The following is a 22,498-nucleotide window of genomic DNA, read 5'->3' on the forward strand; positions in this document are numbered from 1 at the left end:
GGGCCCCCTACCCCGTGACCGGGACCCTGTGGCAGCCAGAGTCCCTGCCGCGGGGTCCCCTCACCTCCCAGCTCCCGGCTCTCCCCGGGAGGGCTCCTCGGGGCTGGGGGCACGGCACGGCACAGGCTCCTTGGGGCAGAGGCCCGGGCAGCAGCTGTGGCCTGTCTGTGGGCAGGCGGTGGTGTGAGCGGACCGAGACCGTCCTGGTGGAGGAGGAAGTGACACCCCGCCAGGAAGACGTGGTGCCCTGCACCAGCCTCTACCACTACAGGCGCCAGGGCTGGCGGCCGGGCCCCGGGAGTGCGCGCGCGGGGCTCTGTCCCGTCTACAAGTGAGCGGGGTTGGAGCTCACCGGCTGCCCAGAGGGTGGGGTCAGCGTCACGAAGACTGGGTGGTCTGGGCAGCCATTTGGAGACGCAGACATGGGGGGGAGGTCTGGTGGGCTCAAGAAGGGCAGTGTGGGAGGGTGGTGGGTGGGTGAGTGGGCATCACCATGGGCAGTGGACAAAGCGGTGCATCCCCATCGGCCCCCCAAGAACACGCTCGCTGTGCATGTGGGGAAGCTCAGACCGAGACGAGGACGCAATAGGGAAAAGCCACAGAGATGGCAGTGGACCTGCTGGGCTGGGCTGGGCTGGGCTGAACACAAACGTCTTCTCCTTTCTCCCCATTGCGGGACCCAGGCCCCCGGAAACCCGGCCTGCTGCACGGAACCAGACGGTGCGGGCTTGCTGCCCAGGCTGGGGGGGTGCCCGCTGCACCGTGGGTAAGCGCTCCAGATCAGCCTGGTTCTGGTTCTGCGGGTCCCTGGAGGCTGCAGGCCGCCTGGGGAGCGGCTGAGTTTGGAGGTTGCCCTGCTCTCTCCTCTCTCCTCACAGCCCTCGCAGACACCAGCCCTGAGGGCCACTGTTTCGCCACATGGCAGTGCCAGCCAAGGGCAGGCTCCACTAATGCCTCTGCGGGGAGCCTGCAGGAGTGCTGTGCCCGGCCTTGGGCACACAGCTGGCAGGACGGCCGCTCCCGGGTCTGCCTTGGCTGCGCCAGTCAGCAGCTCCCAGGTTGGTGCTCATGCCCCAGCCTGTGCCAGGCACGTCCGGCCTCCTCGCTCCATGCCTGGCACCTCCACTTGAGCTCTGGGCCTCCCGCAGGGCCCATGCCCATGCCTCTGTCCTCCCGGATAAGTTGCCCCCATCCTCTGCCCACTGGCCTGAACATGGCCAGGCCCTGCTGACCCACCTCCCTGTCTGCCAGCAGTGCAGCGTTCTCACCCTCGCCCTCATGCCTGCCCCACACGCAGAGGCTCATGCTGGTCTGTCTCCCCAGGTGACACCCCCTCCCCAGCCCCCCTGCAGCCCCTGGCAGGGGCAGTGGACCATCTCTGGAGTCGGCACCAGAGTCCCGCAGCCACCTGTGCCACCTGGTCAGGCTTCCACTACCGCACCTTTGACGGGCGCCACTTCCACTTCCTGGGCCGCTGCTCCTACCTGCTGGCGGGCGCTGCCGACTCTAGCTGGGCCGTCCACCTCACACCTCGGGGGCACTGCCCCCGGCCCGGGCACTGCCAGCTGGTGAGGGAGGGAGACAGGGATGGCCCGGGGAGGGCGCTGCACTGGGGTGGACAGCCCTGAAGGCCCCTTTCAATGGGCGTCTCCCCCAAGGCCCGGGTGGCGATGGGGCCAGAGGAGGTGCTGGTCCAGGACGGGGCCGTGTTTGTGAATGGGCAGCTGGTACCTGAGGGGGAGTCGCGGCTGCTCCACGGTAAGGGCGCTGTGGAATGGGTGGCAGCTGAGAGGCCAGGAGGTCATGGACTTAGTCCCTCACCCACCCCTGAAGCTCATCCCTGCTGACCTCATCGCGGTGCGACCTCAACAAGGCCCTCTACTTACCTAAACACTCTGTGCCTCAGTTTCCCCGCCTGTGTGCCGAGTGCCGCGTGGAAGGGCTTTTGTGCTACTAATGCGGGGCTCTCCTACCGGAACTTTGGTGCTGGTTGAGGTCCCTGGAGTGAAGTGGGGCTACGTGTACATATGTGCACACACGTGTACATGCGTGTGTACATGTCTGCACAGGCACACTCCCTCACAGTTTCGCAGTTCACTTGTAGTTTCCGTAGCATTCGTGAACTTCTCAGAGGTCTGTGACAGCTTCAAGGCTATAAAGTGGGGAGCTCTCTCCAAGCGTTAGATTTCCCCCCACCCCTACCGCCGAACCCTGTGTGATGCTGGGAGGGGTGGCAGCCTGACCCGTCCCCCTGCCCAGGGCTGAGCCTGCAGTGGCAAGGGGACTGGCTGGTGCTGTCCGGGGGCCTGGGGGTCGTGGTGCGGCTGGACAGGTCCACTTCGGTCTCCGTGTCTGTGGACCGCGAGCTCCAGGGACAGACCGAGGGCCTCTGTGGACTTTACAACGGCCGACCTGAGGGTGAGTGGGGGTGACTTGGCTGCCGGCCAGAGGGACGGGGAGAGAGATGGACCAGGACACAGCACCTCTTCCCCTTCCCCAGATGACTTCTTGGAGCCGGGCGGGGGGCTGGCGGCCTTGCCTGCCACCTTTGGGAATTCCTGGAAGCTCCCTGACTCTGAGGTGAGAGCCCCTCACTCCCCCACTCCTGGCTTCCGGATACCCCTGAAGCTTCCCTTCTGCCTCCGCCGCCGGCCTGTCCTCGGGAACAGGGCTGGCTCTCTCCCCGGTCTTCAGGGGGTCCATGGCAGGCTCAGAGCCCCATGGCAGCTGCGTGGGAGGTGCTGCCACACACACACATACACACCCCTGCTGCCCGCGCGCACTGACCACCCAGGACTCTGACCTGGGCACCGTGCAGCACGGCTCAACTAGCCAGTTACCCACTCTCCTGCCCTTGGGCTCCCCTGACCCAGCCTGGCCTAGCCCTTTGCTGACCCCGCAACCTTAGGATGACTGGCTAGCGGCTCATGGCAGTGACCATTTCCCTGGTGTCCTGCTCAATGTACCTCATCCCTGCCCCTGCCCTGACCCCGCCTGTCCCCAGCCTGGTTGTCCTGAGGCAGTGGAGGTGGCCCAGGGCTGTGAGGACCCCCTGAGGCTCACAGAGGCGGGCCTGGAGGCCAGCCGGCTACGGGCTGAAGCCCAGGATGTGTGCCACCAGCTGCTGGATGGTCCATTCAGGGAATGCCATGCCCAGGTAGGGAGGTTGCTTAGTGCCCTGGAGGGACTGGAGGCCGGAATCAGGTCCTGTTACTAAATTGCTTCCCACCATGGGTGAAATCTGCCCCTGGGTTTTGGTTTTACCTCCAGGAAAGGAGCCGGCTGTTGTGTGCTTTCTGAGGTCCCTCTGGGGGTCCTTGTATAAACAGGGTGGGATGGGGGGTGTTGATGAGTGTAGGGGGAGAAGGCTGGCAAGCTGAGGGCCCATCCTTTCTGGCAGGTGCCCCCTGCTGAGTACCACGAGGCCTGCCTCTTTGCCTACTGTGCTGGGGTCTCCGCGGGCAGCGGGGCCGAGGGCCGGCGGGAGGCCGTGTGCGCCACCCTGGCGCATTACGCGCGGGACTGTGCCCAGCGGCACATCGCCGTGCGCTGGAGGAGACCCGGCTTCTGCGGTAGGGCCCCCGCCCGTGCCCCTCCCAGCAGCACGCCCACCCGGGTCCTCCCCACCCTGCGGGGCAGTGTCGCGCCCGAGGGCCTCCAGCTGGGCGCGGCCCGCGCGGTGGGGTGGGCGGGAGGCGGGCTGGGGTCTCACGGCCGCCCTGTGCCCGCAGAGCGCCCGTGCCCGGGCGGCCAGCAGTACTCGGACTGCGCCTCCGCCTGCCCGCCCAGCTGCGCGGCCGCGGGCGAGGGCGCGGCGGGGCCGTGCGGGGCCCAGTGCGTGGGCGGCTGCGAGTGCCCGCGCGGCCTGCTCTGGGACGGCGCCCTCTGCGTGCCCGCCGCGCGCTGCCCGTGCTACCGCCGCCGCCAGCGCCACGGCCCCGGCGACACCGTGCGCCAGCGGTGCAACCCGTGGTGGGTCGGCGGGCCGCGCGCGCCCTTGCTGCGGGGTCGGCGGCCGCGGCTCCCCGGTCCCCCCCCGCGCCCCTCGGGCCTCCTTCCCAGGGCCTGTGACCTCGAGGGGTCGTAGTCGATGACCCCGCTGAGCGCCCCAGGCAGAGGCGCGGCCGGCGGAGGCGAACCCTAACGGGGCGGGGGGGGGGGGGAGGGGGGGAAGGACCGGGATGTCGGGGCCCCGCCCAGCCCCCCGGGGCCGGGCCACCCCCCCCACCGCGCCCCCACCGCGCCCCCACCCCGCCCCGTGTGCCCGCAGCGAGTGCCGGGAGGGCCGCTGGCTCTGCGCGCAGGCGCCGTGCCCCGCGGAGTGCGCGGTGGGCGGGGACGGGCATTACGTCACCTTCGATGGGCGGAGCTTCCCCTTCCGCGGCGGCGCAGGGTGCAGCTACCGCCTGGTGCAGGTGGGCAGGACCGGACGGACGCCGGGATTGGGGGGCCGTGGGGGGTCTTGCCAGAGCGGGACCCTCGAAGGGGAGCAGGAGTTCCCGGGAAGAGCGGAGAGAACCGATTGTGGAGCTGCCGCAGACACCCCCCAGCTCCCCCGTGGGTTCCCCCTTTAGGCTCCTGTGGAAGCCCCTCTGCAGTCCCCCCACCCCGGGGCTCACGACAAGGCCCGGCCTCACAGTCCTTCGTCACAGGCGCAGGCCGGCTTGTCCCGCCTACTCAGTGCAAACCAGCCGCAGTGGGAAGATGGGCCCCCTTGGTCCCCAGTCCTGGGCCCCTGGAATTAGGGGACTTCCCAAGGTCAGGCCCAGGCCAAGTTCCGACACGTGGACATGCACAGCCATGCACACACGACACGTATTCGTGTAGGAGCGCATAGATATCGTGTGTGCGAGCACCTGACATGTCTGCGCAGTGCACATAGTCCTTGTACTTGCACGCGTACGATGTATGTTCACGCAGCACAGACTAGTGGGTCACACACAGGCACCTGTGCATGCTCACAGTTTTAGCATGTGTGTGTACGCGACATGTTCAAACATGTGCACACAGATTTGGTATGTTTGTACCTGTGACTTGTGCATGCGCAAGCACATGGACTTAACGTGTGTGCACGTGACACCTGCACGTACGTGTGCATTTATCATGTGCGTACACGGACACACAAGCATGAGCGTATTAGAGGGGCTTGTCTCAGCTCACAGACACACACATGCACAGGTGTGCACACCTGCATCTGGACACACACAATCACACATGGCAACACCTGGCAAGACCTGGCCCCCTACTGCACAGACTCAGGCTGGCTGGAAGGTGCTCAGCCCGCAGGCCAGGCCAGTGGAGCTGCCTCTGCTGGGCAGCCCGGGTGTCCTGCAGAAGACAAAAGCAGGGCAGGTCTGCTCTTGGATGCTGTGAGGCCTGCTCTCCTCTGGCTCCCCAGGACCTCTCTCAGGGGCAGCTGCTGATCGTGCTGGAGCATGGGGCCTGCGACTCTGGGAGCTGCCTCCGTGCCATGTCTGTCTCCCTGGGGGACACCCACATCCAACTCAGGGACTCAGGTACCTCTGCTCTCAGATAGCAAGTTCCCAGGTACGAGGGAGCTGAACAGCCTCTAGGTAGAGTCCGGCCTGCAGGCCCTCCCAGCTGCCAGCCAGTGGCCGCCTCTGCCACCATCCCCAGCACTGGACTCTCCCTGCCAGCTCCTCCTGTGCACTGGCTCAGAAGCTGGTCTGTGGGCATGTTGGGGGTTGCTCAGGAGGGACAGGTGGCCTCCAGGGGTCAGCCCACTTTCCCTTACTCAGTGTGGGCGGCCCGCCTCCCACCCAAGGTCATTCTCATCCTGAGTGTGCCCACCACCTCCCCATCCAAGGTCACTCCCATCCTGGGTGTGCCCACCACCTCCCCATCCAAGGTCACTCCCATCCTGGGTGTCCCCCTCACCTCCCCATCCACCCAGCCTAGCCCCAACAGAGGCCCACATTGCAGGAGCCGTTCTGGTCCACGGGCAGGATGTGGACTTACCCTGGCATGGCGCTGGGGGCCTCAGAGTGGTCCGCGCCTCCTCCTCCTTCCTGCTGCTGCACTGGCCTGGGGCCCAGCTGCTCTGGGGAGTGTCCGACCCTGCAGCGTACATCACCCTGGACCCCCGCTATGCCCATCAGGTGTGCTGGGGGGGCAGGTGAGTGGCTGGGCCACACCCCCCATGAACCCAGATTTAACAGTCCCATGCCCACTGCCGCGGCCCAGGTGCAGGGTCTGTGTGGCACCTTCACCTGGAACCAGCAGGACGACTTCCTGACGCCTGCGGGCGACGTGGAAACCAGCATTGCTGCTTTTGCTAGCAAGTTCCAAGTGGCAGGGGATGGAAAGTGCTCTTCAGAGGACAGCACCCCACTTTTCCCCTGTGGCACCCACACTCAGGGGCACGTTTTCGCAGAGGCTACCTGTGCCATCCTGCAGGACTCAGCCTTCCAGGTGCTTCCTCCACATTTGTACCTGTAAGGGGCGGCTGGTACCTGCGCTCTCCCGGGGCTACTGGAAGGCTCTGGCTCCTGATGTGGCAGGGCTTTTGAGCACAGACTTCACCGTGGGGACCAGCAGGGACAGGGGAACCTGTGGAGGAGGAGCTAACCCACTTCCCGTGCCCCCAGGAGTGCCACGGGTTGGTGGACAGGGAGCCGTTCCACCTGCGCTGCCTGGCGGCAGCGTGTGCCTGTGGCTCTGGCGGGGCCTGCCTGTGCCCAGTGCTGGCTGCCTATGCTCGCCGTTGTGCCCAGGAGGGCGCCCTGTCTTCCTGGAGGAACCAGACCCTCTGCCGTGAGTCAGCTCAGCTGGCAGCCTCACCCCACAAACTGTGCCTCAGGGGGAGGGTCCCCAACAGGAACTCTGGTCTGGGCAAATTGCTGGGTTTGCCTTCCAGAAGCATAGGGCTTGTGGGGTTCAGAGGGGCGAGCAGAGCAACAGCAGCTGCGCCCTGACCTGTGCATTTGTCTGTGCCCAGCTGTCGTGTGTCCTATGGGCCAGGAGTACCAGGAGTGCGCCCCGGCGTGTGGCCGAAACTGCGGGGAGCCAGATGACTGTGGGGAGCTGGCTGGCTGTGTGGCTGGTTGCGCCTGCCCTCCAGGGCTACTGTGGGACCCAGAGGGCCAGTGCGTGCCCCCCAGCTTGTGCTCCTGCCAGCTCGGAGCCCACCGCTATGCCCCTGGCAGTGCCACTAGGAGAGACTGCAACCACTGGTGAGGGTGGTGGCCTTTGGGGGAAGGCGGGGAGCTAGGGGCACTTAGAGACAGGGGTCTGGACTGGGGCCCCCTGGGGTGAGCTTGGCATGCACGCTAGGAAGGCAACTCCTCGGTTGTGGAGTGCTTTGGGGGCCTATTAAAGCACGGTCACGTAGACCACGTTGTTTATGTTTACTTACCTCCTGCAGCAACCCAGTGAAGTAGGGGGTGGGCAAATGGCTCCACTCTGCAGAGGAGGAAACTGGGGCTCAGATAGGCTGACCGCGTGCAGGTCACCCGGCATGTTGAGGAGGAGCAGCTAGAGCTCAGGTCTCTGAATTCCAGTTGCGTGGGCCGCCGGCGCTCGCAAGGGTCAGGGAGCAGCACAGGCCCACCAGGGGCCTGTGGGGCAGGGCCAGCGTCCAGGGCTCGGGCTTGAGGGTGCCGCGTCCTACCCAGGCTGGGAGCAGGGGGGTCAGTAGTACTGCCCCCCTCCCGTGGCCCGGAGAATGGCCGATCCTTCCCAGGCATGGCGGGTGCCGGGACAGCCCCACTTCCATGCAGGTGACCGGGTGTTGGGGCGAGACGCTTGGGTCTCCAGAGTCACCGCTAGGGGCTTGGAACCACGGAGGCCCTCCCAGGGCAGACTGGCCCCGCACGTGCCTCTGACACCCCCCAACCTCGGCAGCGTCTGCCAGGAGCGGGGCCTCTGGAATTGCACAGCTCGCCGCTGCACCCCCCAGCGGGCCCTCTGCCCCGGGGAGCTTGTCCATGTCCCCGGTGCGTGCCTCCTCACCTGCGACAGTCCCAGTGCCAACCTCTCCTGCCCCCCGGGCAGCACAGGGGGCTGTGTTTGCCCCCCAGGCACCGTGCTGCTGGTAAGTCGGGTGGGGGCTGCATGGGGCACCGTGGGGCCCACCCTGCTCCCCCCAGGTGTCTGGAAGAGTGGGCTGGGCATTGGGTGGTTCTGCAAGGTGCCCCTTTGTCTGGCATTTGCCCAGGACGAGCGTTGTGTGCCTCCTGAGCTCTGTCCCTGCCTCCACGGCGGCCAGTGGTACCCGCCCAACGCCACCATCCGGGAGGACTGCAATGTCTGGTCTGTGTGGCCCTGAGACCTGCAACCTCTCACCATCTAGCTGGGGGTGGCGGATGGGTGGGGTGGGGCATCCTGATTGGCCTGGGCAGTGGGGGCTCCCCAAGCTGAGGGTCTGAGTGGAGTTGCTTGGAATGTCGTTGTGACTGTGTCCCCTCGCCCCTTACCCACAGCGTGTGCCAGGGTCGGCACTGGCGCTGCGCAGGCCAGCGGTGTGCTGGGCGCTGCCAGGCGTCCGGTGCCCCCCACTACGTGACATTTGATGGGTTGGCCCTCACCTTCCCGGGGGCCTGTGAATACCTGCTGGTGCGAGAGGCCGGCGGCCAGTTCACCGTGACCGCCCAGAACCTGCCCTGCGGGGCCGCCGGGCTCACCTGCACCAAGGCGCTGACCGTGAGGCTGCGGGACACTGCTGTGCGCATGCTCAGAGGTGGCTGTGCGGTGAGGGGTGGCCCTGCCGGGGTGGGCGCGTGGCTGGGGTGCAGCTGCATGTGGCCGGCTGCCCCCTGCTCCCCGTGACCGGCCGTCAGTGCCGTGGGCTGACACTCGCCTCTTGGTCGGGGGTCATCACTGTGGAAGGCTCCAAGAAAAAGGCTCAGGGAAGTCTGCTGACTGGCCCAAGGCCACACAGCGAGAGGAGCAAAAGCCGGGTGTGGGGAGAGGGGCAGGCCTGGTGAGGGCTCACGGGATCTGGGAGTCCCTTCAGCCCGGGTCTGAGCCCGAAACCGTGCTTCCTCCACAGGCCGGGCGGTGACGGTGAATGGGGTGAGCGTAACGCCCCCCAAGGACTACACGGGCTCGGGGCTGAGCCTGCGGCGCGCCGGGCTCTTCCTGCTGCTCACCTCCCGCCTGGGGCTCAGCCTGCTGTGGGATGGGGGTGAGGCCCCTCAGCCTTCTGTGGCCGGTCCCCCCGCCCCCCTTCTCTGTACAAGGGATGGCGCTTCCAAATAATGTTTTCAGAGTTGTTTCTCTTCGTTATGAAAGCAACGCCTCCTCCCCAAAGACACGCTTAGAAAATACCATGTTGTCAAGAGGAAAAATGAAAATAAACCTCCTCACACCCCGCCACCCAAGCCAAACTGTTGGCTTTTCAGAGAACCGTTGCGGAGACACTGGAGGAGGCAGCGTAGCCCCCCATGTGCACAGGAGTCGCCTGGTCAGCACAGCCCCCCTGAGCCTGGCCTCTGGGGCTGGCAGAACCTGGTTCTGTCCAGAATCCAGCCTGCTGGAGAGTTTCTGTGCCCCCTACCTGGGTTTAGTTAGGGAAGGAGGCTTCCTTTTCTTGCCCTTAGCTCCCCCAGATATAGATCTCTTTGATTACCACAAAGTGGCCCCCCAAAAGAGGAACCCAGTGCCCCCTATTGGGTGGTGGCTCATGAAGCAGAACCAGGCTCCCCTGGGTCTTCTCCCTGCCTGCCCCTGACCTTGACGAAGGCCGCGGGGGTTTCGCAGTGCTACCCCCACTGCTCTCTGCCAGGCACCCGGGTCCTGGTGCAGCTGTCCCCCCAGTTCCGCGGTCGTGTGGCCGGGCTGTGTGGAGACTTCGATGGAGATGCTGGTAATGACCTGCGGAGCCGCCAGGGCGTCCTGGAACCCACGGCCGAACTGGCCGCCCACTCCTGGCGCCTCAGTCCCCTCTGCCTCGAGCCAGGGGACCTGCCACACCCCTGCACTGTGAGTTCAGCAGGAAGAGGGGGACGGGGCGGCTGCAGAAACCTGGAAGGGGGTTCCAGAACCCGGGAGCGGCGGGCCCATGGTGCTGTGCCCGCAGGTGAACGCCCACCGGGCCGACTGGGCCCGCACCCGCTGCGCAGCCATGCTGCAGCCTCTATTTGCCCGCTGCCACACAGAGGTGCCCCCACAGCAGCACTATGAGTGGTGTGTGTACGACGCCTGCGGGTGAGAGGGCGCCCCGGGACTGGGCGGGGGTGGGTGTGGGGAGGTGCTGCCTCTGAGCACCCCCTCCCACAGCTGCGACTCAGGGGGCGACTGTGAGTGTCTCTGCTCGGCCATCGCCACCTACGCAGATGAGTGTGCCCGGCACGGGGTGCACGTGCGCTGGCGCAGCCAGGAGCTCTGCCGTGAGTGTGCCCTGCGCTCCCTGGTCCCCAGTCCCGCATGGGCTCAGCTCCCTAGGATGCTGCTCCTGGCCTGCGAGCCAGAGTGTGCTCCTTTGAGGGCAAAGGGGCCTGGGGCCTTGCCATGTGCCAGGCACTCCTGGACGAACCAAGCACACCCGCACGTCCGCCCGGCCCACGGTGGCTGCGCCTGGGCAACTCCCTGCAGCCGGTGGCAACTCTCACAGCCCTGTGCCCTGGCGCCTCGGTGACCCCAGCCTCTCTCCTCCCTCCCAGCTCTGCAGTGTGAGGGGGGGCAGGTGTATGAGGCCTGTGGCCCGCCCTGCCCCCCGACCTGCCATGACCACCGTCCTGAGCCCGGGTATCACTGCCAGGCCGTAGCCTGCGTGGAGGGCTGCTTCTGCCCCGAGGGCACTCTGCTGCACGGTGCGTAGGAGCAGAATGGGCAGAGGAGCGGGAACACGGGGTGGGGAGAGGGGCACAGAGCCACGGTGACCAGGCTGCCATCTCAGGGGGCACCTGCTTGGAGCCAGCTTCCTGCCCCTGCCAGTGGGAGGGCAGCTTCTTCCCCGCGGGCACAGTGCTGCAGAAGGACTGCGGGAACTGGTGAGCGGGGAGCCCCGAGCCCTGCCCCTGGGCCTGCTGCTGGCGCCGAGCCTGACCCCGGGACGTGTGCGCAGCACGTGTCAGGAGAGCCAGTGGCTGTGCGGGGGTGACGGGCCCCACTGTGAGGAGCCAGCCCCTGACTGCGCGGAGGGGGAGGTCCCGTGCCAGGAGAGCGGGCACTGTGTACCCCGCGGGTGGCTGTGTGACAACCAGGACGACTGTGGCGATGGCTCAGACGAGGAGGGTGAGTGTCTGCACCTGAGAGCGGCAGCGGCTGGTGACGGGTCATTCCGGGTCCCTCTCGGCGGCCGATGTCCTGGGCTGGCCCCCGGAGCCACTGTTCCCGTGGCGAGGGGTGTCTGGGCTCTCGGGGGCTGGGGCTTCTGTGGGCCCGCTGTGGGCATGGTGAGCCTGCCTGCTCGCCCGCCAGGCTGTGCCGCCCCGCGCTGTGGGGACGGGCAGATGACCTGCAGCTCCGGACACTGCCTGCCCCTGGCCCTGCTCTGTGACGGGCGGGATGACTGCGGAGATGGCACAGATGAGCGGGACTGCCCGTGCCCCCCGGACTCGCTGGCCTGTGCTGATGGGCGCTGCCTGCCCCCCACCCTGCTCTGCAACGGGCACCCCGACTGTCCAGACGCTGCGGACGAGGAATCCTGTCTGGGTGGGTTGTCCCTGCTCCAGGCTCCAGCCCGCCGGGCGACCCCAGACCCATCGTCTGTGAGCCCCAGCCTCCCTGTCTCCCCTGTCACCCACACAGGCTCCCCCGGGGCACCCCGAACAGTGGGACACGGAACAGTGCCCCGGGACCAGCTCCCCCTCTCTCTGGCTGCAGGGCGGGTGGATTGCACCCCTGGGGAGGTGCCCTGTGTCGACAGCACCTGTGTGGGGGCCGCGCACCTGTGTGACGGAGTCTGGGACTGCCCCGATGGCGCAGACGAGGGGCCTGGGCACTGCCCGCTCCCATCTCTGCCCACGCCCCCTCCTGGCACCTGGCCCGGCCCCACCCCTGGCCCTGGGGAGACTGTGCCAACTCTCCTGGCCAGCGCCAGCCCTGGTGAGTCCCCGGAGGGAAGGGGTGAAAGGCTGGGTCTGGCCTCCTGGGGAGAGGGGCCGGGCACTTGGGGGGCTGGTGCTGGAGGCAGGAAGGAGCATAGGGCCCCCCTCGGGGGAGGCGTCCGGGCTTTACTTCCTGGTTGCAAGGCTGCTCTCTGCGCTGAGCAGAGTCTGCTGGAAATTCTGGGATGAGAGAACTTTCAGGAGACCGCCAGGGCCCACGGGGGGAGCGATTGAAGTTGGGGGCCGGCGAGGACCCACGAGAAAGCCAGGGCCGGGCCTTCGGGAGCCCAGTTCCAGCCTGGGGTCTAGCGGGCGGCCCCACAGGGCCCAGCTGCGGCCCCTCGGAGTTCGAGTGCAGCAGCGGCGGGTGCGCCCCGCGGGGCTGGCGCTGCGACCGCGAGGCCGACTGCGTGGACGGCAGCGACGAGCAGGACTGCGGCTGGCCCTGCGGGCCCCACCAGGCGCCCTGCACCCGCGGCCTGCGCTGCGTGTCGCCTGCACAGCTGTGTGACGGCACCGAGCACTGCCCGGACGGCTGGGACGAGGGCCCGGATGTCTGCGGTGAGAGCCCTGGGGCGCCCCCGGCCTCCACCCCTCGCCCGCCCCTTGGGCCGTCACCCCCTGCGGCCCCTGTGGGCTCCAGCTGGCTCGGGCCGGGCGCGGTCCGGGAGCATCAGCCTGTCTTGAACTTTTCCGTGAACCCTTGGGCGCTCGCCCAGGCCCAGGGGAGGGCGGAAAGGGCCCCTGCCTGTGCCCCGGGCCAGGCGGGCTCAGAGGAGGGCTGGGGCTGGTTCTGGCCACTGGCTCGTGGCCTGCCTGGACGGTCACGCCGCCTCCCACCGCTTCTGTCCTGGCCACCTGCCCCCGCAGTGGGGTTGGCCGTGTGCAGGCCCCAACTCCACCCGCGGCCCCCTGTCCCTTGGGGCCCACCCAGAGGTGTCACCAAGTCAGGTGCAACCCGCCCACCCTCCCACTCCAGTGCCTCTGGCGGCCCCGCCCTCTGCAGGGGGCAGGCGGGAGGGGCAGGCGCTTAGCCTGACTGTTTCTGCGCAGGCTCCACACAGCAGCCCCCATGCGGCAGAGGTCTCTTCCCCTGTGGCTCAGCGCCCCAGCTGTGCCTGAGCCCCGAGCGCCTCTGTGACGGCGCCCCCGACTGCGCGCAGGGGGAGGACGAGCGCCTCTGCGGTAGGGAGGCAACTGCGAGGCCGAGGCCCGGGGAGGGGGCCAGGCTCGCGCCCAGCCTGTGGCTTCTCTCCTCTCCCCCTGCAGAGGGGCTGCGAGCCCCGGGGGCGCCCAACAGGACAGGCGGGCCCTGCCAAGAATATTCCTGCCCGGGGGGCCGCTGCATCAGCTTCCAGCTGGTGAGCCAGGCTGGGGGTGCTGGAGGCAGGGTGGGGCCATGGGTGGGCAGAGCCTGACCCCCACCCCCTTCCCTCCCCAGGTGTGCGACGGGCAGCCTGACTGTGAATGGGCAGGGGAGGCAGCCTTTTCTCCGGAAGAGCAGGGGTGTGGGGTCTGGGGCCCCTGGAGCCCTTGGGGGCCGTGCAGTCGGACGTGTGGGCCCGGGGTGCAGGGCCGGAGCCGACGCTGCTCCCCCCCCAGCCTGCCGGTGCTGCAGCGCTGCCCGGGCCCAGAGCACCAGGCTCAGGCCTGCTTCGCTGCTGCCTGCCCAGGTGGGGGCCTGGGCACTGGGAGCGGGGCGGGGGCGCCCAGAGACCGATCCAGGCCCCAGCCAGACCTCAGGCCCCTCCTCACAGTGGACGGACAGTGGAGCCCCTGGACCCCCTGGTCCCCCTGCTCTGAGTCATGCGGGGGCACCTCGACCCGGGAGCGGCGGTGCCACCCTCTGCAGAATGGGGGCCGGGCCTGCGCCACGCTGCCCGGGGGCCCTCCCAGCAGCCACCAGACCCGTGAGCGGAAGGGAAGGGGTGCAGCAGAGGGGGCGCGGAGGGTCAGCGTGATGGGCTTGGCCCTGTGGGAACCCTTGAGGGGTTCCCCCTCATCCCACCCCATTTCTTGCAGGGCCCTGCCCTCGGGACGGCTGCCCCAATGCCACCTGCCCTGGGGAGCTGGTGTTCCAGCCCTGTGCCCCCTGCCCGCTGACTTGCGAGGACATCTCTGGCCAGGCCCTATGCCCCCCTGACCGGCCCTGCAGCAGCCCAGGTAATGGGGTTTGCGGGGTGGGGTGCCATGGGCATGGCTGGGCACCCAGCTTTCTGCAGGAGGCCTCATGCCAGGCCTTCCCCAGGCTGCTGGTGCCCCGAGGGGCAGGTGCTGGGCGGTGAGGGGCGATGTGTGCCGCCGCAGCAGTGTCCCTGCCTGGTGGGCGGTGCCCGCTACTGGCCTGGGCAGCGCGTCAAGACCGACGACTGCCGGCTCTGCGTCTGCCAGGACGGGCGGCCCCAGCGCTGCCAGCCCAACCCCAACTGTGCCGGTGAGCCCACCCCTGCCTTGGCCCTGCCGCGGGGTCCCCAGGTCACGCAGCTGGGTTCCCTCCCCAGCCCCTGACCCCGGGCCCTTCCTCAGTGAACTGCGGCTGGTCCTCCTGGTCCCCCTGGGCCGAGTGCCTGGGCCCCTGCGGGAGCCAGAGCGTCCAGTGGTCCTTCCGGAGCCCCAACAACCCCCGCCTCTCTGGCCAAGGCCACCGGTGCCGGGGCCTCCACCGCAAGGCCCGCAGGTACCTGGGCCTGCCCGCCCCTCCCAGTTAGCTTCTGCACGCCGCTCCCTGAAAGAGGAGCCCCCCGCTGCCTCCCTTTGGGTCTATGCGCCAGGACACCCAGCAACCTGTGGGGACCCAGCTTTCTCCTGTATCAGTTTTAGACCCACTGGCTCCAAAGAGGGGGTTGTGGGGCGCCCACGAGTGCAACGTGGCGAGTCCAGAGGCAGGTGTGTCTCCTCTGCTTTGGCCCTTCCGGGCCCTGGGGTGAGGCTTTGGGTCAGGCTGTCTCTGTCTGTCTACACCCTGCGCCCCCCAGGCAGTTCTGCTGCTCAGGGGCCCTGGCACATGCTGCTAACCCAGCCCTCTCTGGGCCCAGCCGCCCGGGGCGGGGCGGGGCTCAGGTGACAGGGAACCACCCCGTCGGTCCCGGTCCGCTGGCCCGGGTTTCTCACTGCACAGCCAGGGACGGGAACCCCCGGGACAGGGGTGGGGGTGGGGGACGGGCCCGAGGCGCACCTGCTCATCGGGGGAGGTGCCCCTCCCCTCCCAGGTGCCAGACGGAGCCGTGCGGGCGCTGTGAGCAGCACGGCCAAGTCCACGGTGTGGGGGCGCGCTGGCGGGGGGGACCCTGCAGCGTGTGCCAGTGTCTGCACGATGGCACTGTGCTCTGCTCCCCCTACTGCCCGCTGGGCAGCTGCCCCCAGGTGAGGCGCTGGGAGCAGGGGCATGTGCGGAGGCCAGGGCGGGGCGCCCGGGGACGGGGGGGGGGGGGGGGGGGAGGTAGGGGGGCGGAGACGGGCAGGGGCAGCCTCGCGCATCGGGCCCCTCTCTGCCTCAGGACTGGGTGCTGGTGGAGGCGCCCTCGGAGCCCTGTTGCCGCTGCGTCCGGCCGGGTGAGCGGGGCTGGGGGTGCGGAGGAGCCGGGGAGGGCGGCGAGAACCCGGGGGCCCCCGGCAGCTGCACCAAGCCGGGGCGCGGGGCACCCCAGCCTCAGGCTGGGGGAATGAGGGGCCCCCCCGAGGGAGGGCTTGCCCCTGCCCAGCTCCTGGTGAGCTCCTGCCTCCCCGGGAGGCCACCCGCAAGGGCACTTTCGCTTTTCTGCTTCTGCTGAGTCGGCGCCGGCTCCTCCCCCGGCCCTGAGAGCAGCCGGGCTGGCCGGGACTTCAGAAGCAGCTTCCCTTGGCGGCTGAGTGACAGCGACAGGAAAACGCAAGGGCTCCAGAAAGGATGCGTTTGTGGGTCCAGACGCCTTTCCTGGGGGAGCCCCTGGGGCTGCCAGGCCGAGAGCCGGCACAGGCGCGCAGGTTGCTCCCCGCGCAGGGGCCTCTCTCTAGCGCACACGGTCCCCTGCGGGCACGGCAGCCTCGGTGCGGGCGGGCGCTGCTCGGGCCGGCCCCGACGTGGCTTCCGAGAGGCAGTTTTACTCTTTAGTCATCAAGTGCTCAGCGGACACGGAGTCCTCCAGCTCCCACCAAGGGCAGGACGCGCCTTCCCGGCCCCGGGGGCTGCTCCTCAAGCCCCTGTGAAGTCCTGGAGGGAACATCCCGGGAGAGGTGGCGCTGGCGCGAGCGGGTTTCAGCTGTCCCCCCCTGACCCTGAGTGTCCGCACAGGAGAGGAGCAGGCGCTCCCCGCCATGGTCACTCTGTACCCCACTCCGGCCCCCAGTGCCCGGACCGGAGCCCCCCTGGTCACCTACACCCTGCCTCCACCCGGAGGTAAGGGCCGTGCGGGGAGGAGGACACGCCCCGGGGGGCCGGCCTGGGGGGAGTCGGGGCCTGCCCACCCTCCCCGGGCTGGGTGTCCTGCTTGCAGGGGCCTCGGCTGGAGTCCGCCCTCGCCCCCGGCCCGGGCTGCTCATCGGGGTGGCGGTCGGCTGCGCGGGCCCTTCCGATGCCCCAGCCACCCCCCTGGCTTCCTTGGCTGCGCTGTGGAAGGCCCCCTTTGCCTTCCCCCGCTTGCACCCCCTCTTCTTCCCCAGACCCCTGCTACGCCCCCCTGGGCCTGGCCGGGCTCTCCGAGGGCGGCCTGTGGCTGGAGCACCCTGCCTCGACTGCCCCCCGGGGGCTCCCACCAGGGGACCCGACCCCCACGCTCCACAGCACACCCAGGCCCCACCCCGGCAGCTGGACCTGCTGCGGCCCCGCAATCTCACTGGTCAGTGCATGGGCGAGGCTGGGTGGGGGTGACCCGCTGGGACGGCTGCGCCTTGGTTCTGAGCCGCCCTCCTCCTGCCTCAGGCCTGCTGGTGCAGGGGGCGGGGGCGGTGCGCCGGCTCCAGCTCAGCAGCGACGGTCTGCACTGGCACAGCTACCCCGACCTCCAGCCCGCCCCTCCGCCCCCGCCCAAGGTACAACCCACCGGGGACCCCCGTACGCCTTTTGGGGCCCACAGTCTTGGTCCCCAAGGGCTGTCCAGTCTCCTCGGGGGCGCTCCCCGCATCGGAGGCTTGCGGGCCCTCTGAAGAGCAGGGGGGGGCCGTGAAGCGCATGCTGGGCCGGTGCCAGAGGGCCGAGCGGGCAGCGGCAGTGGCTGAGGCATCCTGCTGACGGGGTGGGGTAGAAGCTGGGGGTCAGGTAGAGAGCAGGGGAGCCCTACTACCCTCTGGGGTCTGCATCCTCCCTGGGAACCAGCCTGTCGGCGCAGGAGGAATCAGCCACGGCACCGTCACCCTCAAACACCCGGGGAGCCCCGCACATGCAGGCACTGGCCAGATCCTGGGCACACGGAGAGATCACGACTGGCCCTGCCCTCGGGGTCCCGCCGGGAGAACATGGGCCTGAGGGGCAGGCCCCACGCCAGAGAGGTTGGGGGACCGGGAGAGCAGGGTGGGCCCCAGCATCCCGGGCAAAGGCGGTCTTGGGCCTCGGCCAGCAGGCGTCTCCCTGTCCGCAGCCTTCCCCCGGGGCCTGGGGTGACGTGACCCCCGCAGCGTGGACGTTCGGCCGCATGGTGCAGGCGCGGTATGTCCGGGTGTGGCCCCAAGATGCCCACCAGAGCCGCGCCCCGCGGGTGGAGCTGCTGGGCTGCGAGGAGCCAGGTAGGGCCAGGGCGGGGCGGGGCCTGGGGGAGGGGCGGGGCGGGCTGCGCAGGGGCCTCAGCCACGGCCCCACGGTGTCCCCGCAGTGGTGCTCCCGTGCCCCGGGGCTGGACCCCGCTGTGCCAGTGGTGAGTGTGCCCCGAAGGGCGCCCCGTGCGATGGTGCGGGCGACTGTGAGGACAGGTCGGATGAAGAGGGCTGTGCGCCCCCCGCTGCAGGCGCCCGCAGGTACGGGGACCCTCGGCTTGTCCTTGCAGACTGTGCCTTGGGTGACCCCTGCGGCCGAGACATTCTAGAATTCTGTGCCATTTCCCGGAGTCTCAGCGTGGCCCCGGGAGCAGCAGCGACACGGGGAATCTGTTACGAGGTCCCTGGGCCCTGGCCTGAGAGGCAGACCCTTGGGGCCCAGCCGAGCCCGCTGTGTTTTCTAAGGCTTCTAGATGATTCTGACAGGCTGGCGTGGAGCAACCTGGTGGATAGCACTCCCTTGGCCGGTGTCAGCGGGCCGGGCCCGCCCCAGCCAGCCTGGTCCATCCCGGGAGCGCTGCCGGAGGGGGCACGTGTGCCGGGGGAGCACGGAGCCCCTGCAGTTGCTTTTCTCCGCAGAGTCCCGTCCGCAGCCGGGACCCCAGGCCTGTCCCCCTCTGGACTGGGCCAGCTGCTGCCCCAGCCTAGGGAGGTGAGTGCGGCTGGGCCCAAGGCGGGTGCTGAGGACAGGGAGCCGGCCCTGCGCCCAGCGGCCCCGCGCCTGCTCCGGGTCCTCCCTCCCCTCACGGCGTCGGCCCGTGTCGTCCCCGTGGATGTCCCCGGTGCCCCTCACGGTCCCCGGGAGGCTTCTGGGGCCAGCACAGTGCCTGGCTGGGGCAGGGGCCAGCTGGGGTGCGGAGGAGCGCAGAGGCCCTGGAGACAGGAGCGTGTGCCGGCTTCTGAGGCTGTGCTCGGGCCGGGAGGAGCCCGGAGCCTGGGTGCTGAGTCTTGAAGGACGGAGGGAAGGAGGGAGGGAGGGTGATGTCTGGTTGGGGGGGCCGAGCACGGCATGGTGGGGGGAGAGGACCAGGGGCTTGGAGGGCTGGAGCAGAAGAGGGTCCCCTTAATGAGGCAGCGAGAAGAGCCTCTGAGCTCCTGGACCTAGGGCGCCCCCACCTTGAGGTATCCCAAGGAATCAGGCTCTGCTCTCCGGCTCTGCTCTGGGGGGCACAGGGTGCGGCTGAGGCACACCCATCTCTCGGGAAGGAGAGGCTGGTGCTGGGGGGCTGGGCTTGGGCTGCGTGTGGCTGAGCCCTTCCCTCCTCGCAGGGTCTGGCGGAGGCTGAACACCGGCATCTCGGGCAGGGGCCACTCACGGCCCCCACAGGTATGAGCACAAACTCCAGACCCCATCCTCCCACCCCCCCACCCCCCCACCCCTCCCTTCGTGTATCTGTATATCCACCCGTCCATCCATCCATCCACCCGTCCATCTGTCTGCACCCCTTCTGCATTTGTCACCCACCTCAGGCATCCCTCTCTGAGGTGTTTGCAGGTAGCAGTAGCTCTGGGTGGGCACAGGGGGGCTGGGGTCCCCGGGCTAGCCCCAGAGCAGCTGTCTTCAGAGAGAGGGAGGCACCAGCAGGGAGAGGATGGGCCGTCAGGCAGCCAGTGAGTCCTGGCTCTGACCTCCGGCGGGGGCTGGTGGGCAGGCGCGCCTCCTGCCAGACCTCGCTGTCACCGCCTGTGAGACTCGGAGGTCTCAGAGACCCAGATCTGGTGAGAGCTGGTCAGGAGCCGGCTGGCCGGTGCTTCTGTGTCTTTCGTGAAAAAGCAGAGGATGCAACTTGCACCATCACTCAGGTCCGTTAAGAGACCCACGTGGTGAATTCTCCTCTCACCTTGAATCTGCTTCAGGAAAAAAGGCTCTTTCCCCCGAGTCTTCTCAGAACAGTGGGACTCTTAGTCCTCTTTTCCCGTGGCTGCCAGGAAGCTCGCGGCGGTTTCTCTGTGCAGAGGCGGCCGTGAGCTCAGCCTGGGTTCTGGTGGAGTTCGCTGCTTGTGCTGGTGTTGCTGGGGGCGCTCTTGTTTTTGTTCGTGAATTGTTAGTGTTGCAGCGCGTTGGCTTTGAATCTGCCCCGGGCGTCTTTTTCCTCGCAGTGTAAATAAATCTCAGCTCAAAGCTTTTTTTCTACTGTCAGCTCAGCACCCTCTTGTGCTCCTTAGACCACGACTGAGCTCCCCATTTTGATCTGAAGCTCCTTGGAAAGGGGTGTTGTCTGTCTTTACCCTGCACCACCCTGAAGCTTGGGGCACCTTTGTCTCAGGGGAGGGGAGCAGGGGGGCCTCACCCCATGTCTGTCCTGCGCCACAGGGAAAGGGCCAGTGAGCGCCGTCCCTGGCTCCGAAGCTCCTCGTGCGAGTCCTGGGGACTCCGTGCCGACTGTGACCACCGCCTCCATATCCCAACCCGAGGCCAAGGTCCTGGGACCAGGACTGGCGGCCGTGACGGTGCCCCACCCCCACCCCACGAGTCCCGCGGCGCCTGCAGGTAAGGCCTGCAAAGCCGTGTATCCCAGCAGCCTCCCTCCCCGCCGGGGGCAGGCCCTGGGAGGTTGGTTGTGGTCACACAAGTCAAGATCAGGGTTTGGAAGGACCAGGCCTCCTGACACAGGTGAGTACTCCGGGAGAGGCAGGAAAGGGGCGCGGCAGAGGTCAGAGGGAAACCGCTGGAGGTGTCTTGGGGTGGCGGGGAGGACAGGTGGGGGTCTGGCCAGTTGACTGCAGTGGTGCCCGCAGGCCAGCGTGCTGCCCCGGGGCCCTTCCCACCTGTGCAGTGCAGCCTGGGCCAGGCGCCCTGCCAGGTGCTGGCCTGTGTGGGGCAGGAGCAGCTCTGCGACGGGACGGAGGACTGTCTGGACGGCTCTGACGAGAGACACTGTGGTGAGCGGGGCCCGCAGGCCCTGGGAGGGTGTGATGTCATGGGGGTGGTGGGGGGTGGTGCCAAGAAGGCCCTAGGCGGAGGGCAGTACCTGCCCCTCGTCTCTCGCTCACATGGGAGGCCTGGGGGGACTGGGGGCCGCGGGGAGTGGAGAGAAACTGAGCAGGGCAGAACAGCCAGGACGGTGTGCGCCTTTGGGAATGTGAGGGGGGCATGGAGAGGTCTTGGGAGCCAGCCCGTTTTATAAAGCCTGTCGGGCCCGTGAGGACACTCTTCCGTCCCTCCAGAGTAGAGCGCCATGCTCGAGGGCCAGTCTCCCAGTCAGGACAAGAGAGATGAAGTGTTGACCCATCGCAATAAAGGGCACCCCAGGAGCACCCCTTCAGGAGGAGGGTGCCCAAGAGCGTGAGCTGCTCCTCTAGACTCTGGCCTGTCTGGACGCTCCAAGAGCCCCTGGCAAGCAGCATGGCCATGCGGTCCTGTGAGGACCAGACTGCACGCGGTGGAGGGGCCAGCGCGGGCACAGGGCAGCATCAGCAAGCTGCGTTCTGCTCTTGGCCTGAGGTCCAGGGGACACTTGTCCCGCGTCTGAAGCACTTATGTGACTCCCCCGCCCCCGCCCCCGGCTCAGGGACGGAGAGCATGGCGCCCTTCACGGTGCCCACCACGGCCCTGCCTGGGCTGCCAGCCCCGCGGGCCCCCTGCTCCCCGAGCCAGCTGAGCTGCGGCAGCGGGGAGTGCCTGGCCTCCGAGCGGCGCTGTGACCTGCGGCCCGACTGCCAGGACGGCTCTGACGAGGACCACTGTGGTAGGTGGGGGCTGGGGCACCCGCTGGGGTCCTGCGCTCGTGTGAGGCCCACTGAACCCGGCCCGCCTGGCCCCTGCAGTAGACTGCGTCCTGGGCCCCTGGTCTGGCTGGAGCGGCTGCAGCCACAGCTGTGGCCCGGGCCTCACCTTCCAGCGCCGGGAGCTCCTGCGGCCTCCCCTGCCCGGGGGCAGCTGCCCACCCGACCGGGTCCGCAGCCAGCCCTGCTTTGTGCAGGCCTGCCCAGGTAACCGGCTTCCTGCCCCCGGTCTCTGCCGGCTCCAGGTGAGACACCTGGGCGGGTTCCTGCCCGAGACCTGTACCGGGGAGATGCCCCTGATCTCTGCTGGGACCCCGTCCAGGCTCCCCTCAGCCTGGACAGCCCCTTCTGAAGCCACAACCTCACACCTCCAAGGGCTTGTCAGGAAGCCTCGCCCCTTACCTGCGTGGCCTTGGTGGTCCCTCATCTCCCGGCCCCGGGGAGCTGGAGCAGCAGCCAGTGCCCCTCAGAGCGAGGGTGCTGAGGGCCCATCCCACCTGACCCGGGCTCCTTGCTGAGAGCTGGAGGCGGCGGTCCCCAGGCCTCTGCTGCGCTTCCCAGGGGGCCCCCTCCCTGGCCTCCTAGCCCGCTTCTGTGTGCGGTCACCAGGGGGCGCCCTGCTGCGGGAGTCCCCCGTCCTGCCCTGTTCCAGGGACTGTGCTTTATCGGGGAGGCACCGGAGCACTTGCCCCAGGTCCCCTCCGTGCCGCCGCACCCCTCCAGGGCGGTTATTCTGGGGTGGGCAGGAGGCGGTGGGGTCCGCAGCCCAGGCTCCCCTCTGCTCTGCGGCCTGGCACACTGCGGCTCCCCTGGGCTCTGCCTGGACCACCCCATCCCTCCTCCCCCCACAGTGGCTGGGGCCTGGGCTGTGTGGGAGGCCTGGGGGCCCTGCAGCGTCTCTTGTGGGGGCGGCCATCGGAGTCGCCGGAGGAGCTGTGTGGACCCCCCACCCAAGAATGGAGGTGCCCCCTGCCCTGGGGCCTCCCAGGAGGGGGCACCCTGTGGCTTGCAGCCCTGCACAGGGGGCACAGGTAAGG

General features: G+C 68.5%; 1 protein-coding gene across 1 annotated transcript in view; it reads left to right on the plus strand.

Moving 5' to 3' along the window:
- LOC119251467 (SCO-spondin-like) overlaps positions 1-22,498 on the plus strand; it is a 45,122-nt gene that overhangs the window by 66 nt on the left and 22,558 nt on the right. Inside the window, 50 exon segments of the mRNA XM_037518745.2 lie at positions 176-331; positions 684-766; positions 879-1,058; positions 1,324-1,568; positions 1,659-1,758; positions 2,260-2,418; positions 2,501-2,580; positions 3,005-3,157; positions 3,401-3,572; positions 3,732-3,972; positions 4,271-4,415; positions 5,399-5,516; positions 5,944-6,119; positions 6,205-6,432; positions 6,609-6,774; positions 6,959-7,193; positions 7,864-8,053; positions 8,177-8,271; positions 8,442-8,698; positions 9,011-9,145; positions 9,746-9,942; positions 10,040-10,167; positions 10,240-10,349; positions 10,623-10,772; positions 10,859-10,952; positions 11,027-11,196; positions 11,383-11,616; positions 11,788-12,009; positions 12,336-12,572; positions 13,281-13,372; positions 13,453-13,684; positions 13,769-13,921; positions 14,034-14,174; positions 14,260-14,445; positions 14,538-14,688; positions 15,221-15,374; positions 15,509-15,563; positions 16,282-16,386; positions 16,650-16,724; positions 16,727-16,825; positions 16,909-17,018; positions 17,564-17,708; positions 17,795-17,936; positions 18,315-18,387; positions 19,005-19,062; positions 20,050-20,226; positions 20,475-20,622; positions 21,258-21,424; positions 21,504-21,668; positions 22,313-22,492. Coding sequence (XP_037374642.1) covers positions 176-331; positions 684-766; positions 879-1,058; positions 1,324-1,568; positions 1,659-1,758; positions 2,260-2,418; positions 2,501-2,580; positions 3,005-3,157; positions 3,401-3,572; positions 3,732-3,972; positions 4,271-4,415; positions 5,399-5,516; positions 5,944-6,119; positions 6,205-6,432; positions 6,609-6,774; positions 6,959-7,193; positions 7,864-8,053; positions 8,177-8,271; positions 8,442-8,698; positions 9,011-9,145; positions 9,746-9,942; positions 10,040-10,167; positions 10,240-10,349; positions 10,623-10,772; positions 10,859-10,952; positions 11,027-11,196; positions 11,383-11,616; positions 11,788-12,009; positions 12,336-12,572; positions 13,281-13,372; positions 13,453-13,684; positions 13,769-13,921; positions 14,034-14,174; positions 14,260-14,445; positions 14,538-14,688; positions 15,221-15,374; positions 15,509-15,563; positions 16,282-16,386; positions 16,650-16,724; positions 16,727-16,825; positions 16,909-17,018; positions 17,564-17,708; positions 17,795-17,936; positions 18,315-18,387; positions 19,005-19,062; positions 20,050-20,226; positions 20,475-20,622; positions 21,258-21,424; positions 21,504-21,668; positions 22,313-22,492 — 7,664 coding nt within the window.

This window comes from Talpa occidentalis, unplaced genomic scaffold (assembly GCF_014898055.3).
Source record: "Talpa occidentalis isolate TD23 unplaced genomic scaffold, MPIMG_talOcc4v2.1, whole genome shotgun sequence".
In the NCBI taxonomy this organism is placed as follows: Eukaryota; Metazoa; Chordata; class Mammalia; order Eulipotyphla; family Talpidae; genus Talpa; species Talpa occidentalis.